The sequence below is a fragment of the Lagopus muta genome, chromosome 5 (genome assembly GCF_023343835.1).
Source record: "Lagopus muta isolate bLagMut1 chromosome 5, bLagMut1 primary, whole genome shotgun sequence".
NCBI classification, from domain to species: Eukaryota; Metazoa; Chordata; class Aves; order Galliformes; family Phasianidae; genus Lagopus; species Lagopus muta.
In genome coordinates this window covers 38,243,390-38,252,969 of record NC_064437.1, presented here as the reverse complement: position 1 = coordinate 38,252,969, position 9,580 = coordinate 38,243,390, and the positions used below count along the sequence as shown (strand labels likewise).

At 45.5% G+C, this 9,580-nt stretch overlaps 1 protein-coding gene across 5 annotated transcripts in view; it reads left to right on the top strand.

The window, feature by feature from the left end:
* The window catches only part of FAM13C (family with sequence similarity 13 member C), a 121,351-nt gene continuing 111,771 nt past the window's right edge, over positions 1-9,580 (top strand). The window contains exons 1-5 of one of the 5 annotated variants that reach the window (XM_048946305.1): positions 1-5,521; positions 5,980-6,434; positions 7,541-7,725; positions 8,077-8,155; positions 8,228-8,285. In XM_048946305.1, the coding sequence (XP_048802262.1) occupies positions 8,266-8,285 (20 nt within the window). In that variant the 5' untranslated portion in view covers positions 1-5,521; positions 5,980-6,434; positions 7,541-7,725; positions 8,077-8,155; positions 8,228-8,265. Of the gene's footprint in view, positions 5,522-5,979; positions 8,156-8,227; positions 8,286-9,580 lie in introns of all 5 variants that reach the window. The other 4 variants (XM_048946303.1, XM_048946304.1, XM_048946307.1 and 1 more) reach the window with 4 other exon arrangements.

Genomic DNA, 9,580 nt, shown 5'->3' with positions numbered 1-9,580 from the left:
TAGTGTTGCTTCTACACATACATAACAGTACTATGCTGATACAACCTATCTGACTAAAGTGAAATAATGCTTCCTTTTCAGCGTTCAGAGCGCAGACTTTAATCAGCCTGTATTTCTAAGCCTAGTCCTCGAGTTAGGAGCAAGTATTTTTCGGTTTGATCGTTTATCTTTGTGAGCAACAGATTTGTTTCTCGTACAACCGGTGTTGCTAAATGAATAATGCTGTACTGGATGTTTTACAGGGCTGTCACCATTTTTATGGAAACTGTTAGAAACACAGAAGTGGATTGCTGCTTGTGGCATACCAGCATGCAGCGCTGATCTGTAACAATAACTCAGCTACTTAAATATTGGCAAGAACGCCAATGGCTGTAGTTACCTCAGCATAGCATGAAAGTAGCAAAAGGATAGGAATTTTGGGAAAACAAGTAATGTCTGCATCCTGCTGAGCGTGCTAGTCAAATCAGGCTTATAAGATGCTGATTACTTTTCTACTTAAAATTGCAGCAGAGAAAACAATTGTTTTACTACTTGTATGCATAGTAGTTTTTTAATTACACTTTCAGTTAGTTTAGTTTTAATAACCTATTAAATTGTACTAGCAGATAGAGTTAAAAGGAACTCCAAGGCATGTATTCAGAGGTTTGCGTTCTCGAAACTTGGGGAAATAATTTCCCTGTTCTTGATCTTCTGTGCAGGAACTCTTGCACATGGGATAGCAGATTGAGTTTCCCCAGGATTAATATTAGAATTAACTAAAATCCCAGAGATGCAGATCAATCATTGCTTCGGAAGCTGCGCTTCTGATTTACTCTGTTCTCTAATCCACTACCTTCTGTTGTGAGAACGCTGATCTGAAAGCAGAATATGAGCTTGAAAGTGCTGTAGTTTAAAATTACAGTTAAAATAGTGAATGTATCTCTGTTGCATACATAGTATTCAAAACTAATAGGCTTTGTTTGTTTTTTACTTTTTCTTTCTTTCTTTTTTTTTCCTACCCACTACAGTAAGATAATTCAGCAGAAGCATTTAATTAGCTCTTATATTTTACTCCAATGCTGCTGTTGTTTATGGGGCCATAGAAATAAGCTGTTTTATACAATTTATACTATCTGTGGTATTAGATCTGCAGAATTTAATGAAATGCTAAGCTGTCTTGCGATCAAGATTCTCATTTTTTTTTCCCCTACATCTTAGGAAATACTTGAGCGGGTGAGTTCAAATGCAGAGTTGGATAGTTAAAACATCTTATTTGGGAAATGATCAGGCTCAATGACCTGGTAAAGAAAAGTCCTGAGCTTGACAAATGAAAAATGTACTTCAGCTTGCTTCAGTAATTTTATGTTAAGTGCATTTCTAAACTCCTTGTGATAGCACATATAACACGTGTGAATGTAAATCTGAAGGTCAAGATTTTACTTAGCCCTTCCTGTTATTGTTAATGAGGAATTTCCAGAGTTGTGTCATAGTTTCATGATTTTTGCTATTATAATTCCACATCATGAGATCATGTACTGCGCTGGGAGTTAAGGTGTTAATGCTGAGGATCTGCATAGTTCCTGGTATACCTGTCTCAGAAGAGAAGGAGAATGACATATCCCAGAGGACTGTTTGCTGTTCTGTTTCCATTTTCCATTAGAGGTTAAAAAGAAAACTGTAACAGGTCACAAGATGTTCCCTTTTCCCTTTCTGCTCAACTCTGCAGTGCATGGTCCCTAGCCGTCTCACCTTCAGCATTAGAATAAGGCCTTTGGTTTTGGACACTCTCTCATTTTATTTGAATTATTAACTTCAATTCCAATTACGTTGTACTGTATCGCCTGCTTCGTAGGGGAGCTGAATTTGATGATCTCTAGAAGTCCCTTCTGGCCTCTACAATTCTGTGACTCTGTATTGTGTTATCTTGCATTCTGATACCTTTTATTTAGTAAATTATCTTTCCTCCTCAAATTGTTGCTGCTGCTTTGTTTTTAGGCCCATCTCCTTACCCTTTCTCCTTTTCCCCTTTTCCCAAGGTGTGGATCCATGGGGTGGGTCCCCCTGGCCTCATTAGTCATGGAACTGGGTCAACCAGCACATAAACCGTCTACAGTGGGTATAATAAATGCTTTCATGCACTGCAAGTTTGCAGAAATAAGCTCTGGAGCAAATAGCAGCGTTAGGCTACATGCAAACAAACCCACAAACCTGAAATATTTGTGCCTCATAGTGACAACAGAAATCGATGTGTCCATGGTAAAGACAAAACTGGATCTTTCTCAAAACGCCTAGATCCTTCCTCTCAAATGCCACAGTTCCAAAATACTTCTCTATCCTAAGCGAACAGCTACGAGGCATGAAAATAATCCCAAATATTCAGTTGGTAGAATGAAATATTCAGATAGAATGAAAGTAAAAGAAGCAGATGCAGTCTGTCAGTGTTACTTTACTAGTTTGTAAAAGCAAAAATTTGACAGGCATCTCATTAAATTACGCTCTCACAAAATTGGTGAGGAATAAACAACAAATTTAAAGTCATTTGCTTATAGAAATATTAATTTCAAATTGGCTTCCAGCACCTGCCTTGCTAAGAAGCATCTTATAAATGTCTCTAGTATGAGAAGTCAAATAGGTATCGATATTTACTGCCTTTCTATCACTGTTTTGTGATGATCCCACTAGTGAAGTTCTGAGAGACTTGTCCTTGGAGGACAAGGTTTTCTAAAATTTGTGATAGCTTTTTTAACCAACTTTTGCTCCGAAAAGAAATCTGCAGTATGGTTATTCTGCCTTGCATTATAATGAAAGGGTGGAACAGTCAGCAGGATATACATCTGGGATGAAGAGGTTTGAATTTTGAACTAGGTCAACTACTGGCTAAATGCATGGAAACAGGATATTTGAGTCCCCTGTGACTCAGTCTTCTGCCTTTGAAAAGACAAAATATTTACACGATCCATCAAACTGCTATTTGAAGCAGAGTTAAACACCTTACATTCCCATCTGAACTAATTGAGGGGCTGATCTCTTGAGATGTAGCACCTTTTTCACCAAATACCACCCTTTAGTTGGAACATTTCAACGTGCTGAATGTCAGTGATGTGCGACAACCAGGGATCCAATCCACAGAGCTCACTTGAAGCAGTTCTGTATTGTAAAAATATTATCTCTTCAAATGAACTGGAACATGAAATAAGAGTGTTGTCCATTCTCATTAATCATCATCATCATCATCATCATGCATTAACAGAAAACAGGCCAATAAGAAATGGCTGGTCAATTTTGGTATTTGATTCCTATTAAGAAATACTTTCTTGTCTATTGATGATGATCCTAATTAGTGTTTTAATAAGGTGTCTGAAGAAGAGCAGACATCAAATCTGCCCTTCTTAGGGCTGCTGTGAAATCACTGAAAGTTGTTTTCGATGCAGCACAGGAAGAATAATGTGTAAACTCTGAAAAACTGCTCACAAAGGTACGTAGGTGTTGTTTTAATGCAAATCACATCATGCATGGCACAAAAACAAATGATTATTTTAAATATTTGAGTATGAGTAACCAAATTGTTCCTGAAACACTAAATGAGAACTATTTCCAGAGATTACAAATAGTAAATGCCCCCTCATAAAAGGGCACTATGACCCCAAACGGTTCACAGTTGGATTGAGTCTGAAAGCTAATGGCAAGGGTCAGCATTAAGGTGAATCTATTTTTTCATTTGTTGCAATGTAAAGCTAACAAATTCTGTGAATCTGGGGGCAGCGAGAGACACCATGTTGTCTGACAGATCAGCATGTGAAGGAAATGAAACACAGAAATGACCACTGCCACAATCAAATTTAGGTTTAAAATGCACCCTGGAATTATATCACAGAAAAGCTTTAAAGACAAATAATTCACTGATTTCTGAAAGGACAAGAAGCTGTGTATTGCACCGAATCAATCAGCTGTGCCCCTCCACTGAAATACAAGAGACAAAGAGCTAAAAGGGACTAAAATAAAAATAAGTTACGAAAAGAAAGAATGAGAGTATATAACTAAGATCACAGGTCACAGTGTTTAAAGATAGAGGAAGCATTATTCCAGCGGGTACTAGAAGAGATTCACAGCGATCCATTTCTTGTGGAAAATCAGAGCACTCTTGTATGCTGAAGAAACCACACGCGACGTCCTTGTTTCCATATTACTAGGAAAGTTCTTGTAACTAGCAAACCACTACTTAGAATCACCAAATCGTAGAATCGCTCAGGTTGGAAAAGACCTTAAAGATCATCAAGTCCAACCACAACCCAACCGTACTACCCTAACTCTAACAACCCTCCACTAAATTATGTCCCTGAGCACCACATCCAAGTAGTTTTTAAACACATTCAGGGATGGTGACTCAACCACCTCCCTGGGGAGCCTATTGCAGTGCTTAACTGGAATAGACTTCTTTCAGTAAAGTTTTTCCTGATATCAAACCTAAACCTCCACTGGCACAACTTGAGGCTATTTCCCCTCGTCCTGTCACCTGTCACCAGTGAGGAGACCAGTCCCGCTCTCCTGTAAGCACCTTTCAGGTATTGGAAGAGAGCAATAAGGTCTCCCCTCAGCCTCCTCTTCCTCAGACTGAACAGCCCCAGTTCCTTCAGACTCTCCTCACAGGCATAGCCCTTCACGAGTCTTGTGCTCCAGCACCTCGATGTCCTTTCTGTACTGAGGTGCCCAAAACTGAACACAGTACTTGAGATGAGGCATCACCAGTGCCGAGTGCAAGAACAGGATTATTTCCCTAGTCCTGCTCACCACACCATTCCTATACAAGCCAGGATGCCACTGGCCTTCTTGGCCACCTGGGCCAAGTTTTAGTTTTGGGCAGTAGCTCTTACAAGCATTTAACGCCCATGTATCCCCCAAGACATTCTCATTCCAAGTGCAGAGTCAGAGGGACTCTTTTCAACTCATCCTTTGCATACAACTGATTGTAACTCAAAGTTTGGTTCCTCCTATCTTCTGCCCATCAGACAATCAGATAAGTGACATGAAGCATTTTCCGGGAGTCCAGTGAAGAGCCCCCTCAAAGAACTATGAAGTCCTTTCACACCATTCTTCAGCCAGCTCAAAACTAGAAGTTTGTTGAGGCACTGATTTGGAAGGGAGGTTCTTTGGAAGAGCATCACATCAGATGCAAAGCGATCTATTTGAATTAGGCACAATTATTTAACTTACTAACGAATCCCACGGCGAGGTGAGGAGAAGCGCATAACAAACTGTAATTGAAAGTGCGATTTAAGACCCTAGTTCAGATCTAGAGTCCGCATGTCTAACTGTCAGGACCCCCGGTCGGCGCTAACGAGGCAACGACTCCCAGGTGCCGCGGGGCCGCGGCCAACCGGGCAGAGCTGCGCCTCGTCGGCAGTCCGGGGCGGGGCCCAACGCCTCTTAAGCTCCGCCGGAGGCCACTGGGAACCTCGAAAGCTGCCTGGGTTCATAGCTGGTGGGAGCCGGAGCGGGCTTTGCTCTTTCGTCCGGTCCTAACGCCGGTGATGCTGCTTTTAAAGTGAGTGCTTTGGATTCTGAGTAGTGTTCTCCTTGGGTTGTTTTGTTTCAGGCTGCAGCGAGATGTCTTGCGATAAGGATCAGCCCGAACCGTTGAGCCGTTCCGGTAGCAACGGGACCGTGGAGGCGGCGAGCGCTCGGGAGCCATTCGGAGCCGTCTGTCCACAGCAGGAGGCCGCCGGGCTCTCGCCGCCCTCCGTTCGGGGCAGGCGCGGAGCTCCCGCCAGGCTCCCCCGGCTTCTCGGAGCCGTCGTAGCGTCGGCTGCCGGCGCGTTTTCAGAGGGTGCTGCCGCTCGGCTCTCCGAGTCTTAGCGCAGCCCAGGGCTATATAGTAGAGGCTTCAGTTCCTCCCTCTCTCATCGTTGGAAGCGAGCGGGACGGGGCCGTATTCCTGCAGCCTCAGTACTGCGGGAAGAAACAACGCAAAGAGCTGCTGGAACAAATTTTCTTCTATTGCAGGCTGAACGAGGGCTGCAGCGGAACCTCTCGTTATCCTGAACCGGTGAGACGGTGGAAGCGGTGAGTGTTTAGAAGTCACTAGGTAAGCCGTCTCATCTTGTGGTTCGTGTAGGGCCGCCGCTCGGCTGCTTCTGTTCGGGTTCGGCACGGCGCTATCGCGGGGCTCCCACGTGGCCCTTTTAGAAGGGCCGGCGCGGGGTCGCGCCCGAGACCGAGCGCGACTCGGGGCGGCCTCGGCATCCCGGAAGATTTTTCCAGATGCTTCAACCTCTCCCGCTTCCAGTGATAGGAGCGAGCAGGATGAGACTACGTATTCCTATCCCGCCTCCCCCCCTGCCCCTTATGTGTAATTTCAGGATGTTATCTCATTCAACCCATGGAGATATGGTGGGACAGATTGCATGACTGGAATGCTGTTGTGGATGGCTGAGCCCCTTTACAGAAGAGACAGACAGGTGAGGTGGTGGAGTTGCTCTTCCAGAGAGAGAACTGGAATGTGTTGAGCTCTGCTCCCCTAATTCTGCATTCATCCTTAAGCAATGACATGTGAGGCTCAAGAAGCAGTAAATGTGGGTAACATCACTGGGTGTATTGGTTACAGATGAGGAAGCTGATAAGATCTTCTGCATGTGGCTCACAGTAACCTCAGAGCTGTGGACATTAGCTATCACAGTAGACTTGAACCACTCTGCCATTTGTTAGTAGAGCAGAGCTGTCAGGTATACCTCATTCCAGGAGATTCCTGCTGGTGTCAAAGATGAATTTGCTGACAGAGGAGATGGAGGAGCCAATGAGCAGGGAGGCGTTGCTGACTTTTCTTACTCAGTGTGGAGGAAGGGCCAGTTGGGGATGTGAAGACTGGGTCAGCCTCAAGTGCAGCAGTTGTGAGCTGGTGAAGTTTGGGATGTCATGTAGAAGATGCAAAGCAGTAAGTAGGATTGAAACCTCAGACTTTGAGGGAGCCAAGTTTGTCCTCTTAAAGGACCACCTTGGAGTTATTCCTTGGGTTAGAGCATTGGGAGGGGTCCTGCCAGCAGCTCTTGACTCTGATGTGTAACTTGTTTGTGCTCAGGAGGGTAAGAAATAGAGCAGCAGTGTCAGGAGACCTGCATGGGCAAAGGAGGAGGTCATAGATAACTTTCCTTTTTCTCTTCCGGTTTAAGGCCCACTTAGTATCACTGTAGGGGAGGGAGATGAAGGTTAACAGAAGTTTTTAAGTTCGCCAACAGCAAAAAGGAGAGCAGGGAATGTGTGGACCTGCTGTTTTATGAGGCGGGGGCCCCGGTAAGGGGGGAATGTGAGAAAGCGAAGGTGCTGAACTACTTATTTGCTTCGCTGATGAGACCACTCCTTGGGAATCCCAAATTCAGGAGGAAGGAGCCTTGAGGAAGGATGACTTCCTCTCGATTGCTTAGGAGCTGGTGAAGGATCACTTCAGGCAAAATCAATGCCTGCAGGTCTCTGGGCTCTAGTGGGATATGCCTGCGTGTGCCAAGGGAGTTGGTAGAAGCAAGTGCCAAAGCTCTCTACTGTATTCCATATGCTCTTTCCTCTTGGAAAGGTACTTGAAGACTGGAGTATACTTTGCCACAGCCTTCAGAAAGGGTGAAAAGATGGCCTGTGCAACTACAGGCCAGCTGACCTCACCTCCCTCCTCAGCAAGCTGATGGGACAGCTTGGTCTAGGTGACATCTCCAAATGACTTCATGAGGAAGAAACTTCTAAGGAGTTGCCATGTTGGATTTGGTGAGGGGGAAATGATGCTGGACCAACCTTCTGTGTTGTTGTGACTATCTGTTTAGATAAGAGAAGGGCAGTGGATGTTGTGGTGGGGAATGTCACTACTATCAGTAGATCTCAGAAGTGCAGGAGTCTATTTGTTGGGGATGGGCTTGTTCACACACTGATGGGAGGTGTGTGGTGGCAGAATGGGGGCAGTGCTCACGGTCTTGAACATCAGAAGTAAGAATGCTTTTGCTGTGAGAGTGATAGAGCAGGTTGCCTGGAGAGGTGGCAGAGTCCACTTCTCTGGGGATATTCAAGCGTTGTCTGGATGCCTTCTTGGGTGTTGAGTGGGACTGGATGGTGTTTTGGCAGGGCGAGTGCCACAATGGAGCATTTAGCAGTGAGGATCTGCCTGAGTGTGGAAGTGATTTCATCAGTGGTGGCATGAAAGGTGAGTGATGGGTCACCCAGGGTTGTGAGCCCCGTGGCCCCTTGGAAGCGATTCATGGAGCTCTTCCTGCAGGTTCAGGGCTGAAGAGGGGATCCTGCTGGTGAGAGTCTATGGAGTTCTACAGAGTGAGGTAAGTGGTGTCTTTGTGTCCCTGACCAGTGTGTGCTGCCCCTGGGCTGGGTTTTTCTGCCTGGGACTGGGTGTCATGGGACAAAAGTCCTTTCTGTTTGAGGGGTGATGGTGTATCTTGATTTCAGCCCTATGGTGTGTGGCAGGTCTGCTCCTGGAGGAATGGAATTGACTGAGTGAGAGGTGAGAAGTGCAGCCTGCAGAGCTCTGGCAACTGTTTTTTGTGGGAGCTTGGTGTCCTGGTGCTGTTTCCTGTAATGGGTTGGTCTGTTGTGTTGGTGAGGTCTAGCACTCCCAAGGTGTTTTCTTCCCTCAAATCCTCGTGTAGCTGGTGTCCTGAAAGGAAGGTCCTTCTCCTAGACTGGGAGCTGTGCTGCAAATGTGGAGGAAGCAGAGGAGCTCTATTAGGCAGGCACTGTTTATTGTGTGTGTTGTAGGTGGTCCTTGGGTAGATCTGTCTTGTCCTCTTAGTGGGTGTTTTTTGTGTACTCCCTTGGCCCTGGAGCCCCTGTTTAGATCCCTTAAAGAAGGTGGCCTTTGTGGGTGTAGAGGTGAGCTCATGGTGTTCAGGTGTGGTGTCTTGGTGTATTTGGGCTTTGTGGGGCTGGGCAGTTGGATGTGTGTAGTGTGGCACGAAGTAGTGGCTTCTGTGGAGTTGTTTTGTGTGCTTGGTATTTTCTACGGGGGGGAAAGCACAGCTCATATAGAGTATGTGAGCTGTGCTTTTCCCCCTTGGCATGGGGATGTTGACTGGGGTTTGCATTATGTTGTAGAGATTTTTTTTTTTTTTTTTTTTTTTTAAGGGTAGGAGGGTTGGGGGCTTAGGGGGACCCTCCCTCCTGTCTACTGGCTGTCCTTTTTATAGGAGAGACAGGCAGGTGAGGTGTTGGACTTCTCTCTGGAAGAGCAACTGGAATGTGTTGAGTTCTGCCTAGGGATGAATGGAGATCTAGGGAGCAGTGACATGCAAGGCTCAAGAGGCAGTAAATCTGGGTAACATCACTGGGTGTGTTGGTTACAGGTGAGGAAACTAGTAAGATCTACTGCGTGTGGCTCACAGTAACCTCAGAGCTGTGGACATTAGCTATCACAGTAGACTTGAACCACTCTGCCATTTGTTAGTAGAGCAGAGCTGTCAGGTATACCTCATTCCAGGAGATTCCTGCTGGTGTCAAAGATGAATTTGCTGACAGAGGAGATGGAGGAGCCAATGAGCAGAGAGGTGTTGCTGACTTTTCTTACTCAGTGTGGAGGAAGGGCCAGTTGGGGATGTGAAGACTGGGTCAGCCTCAAGTG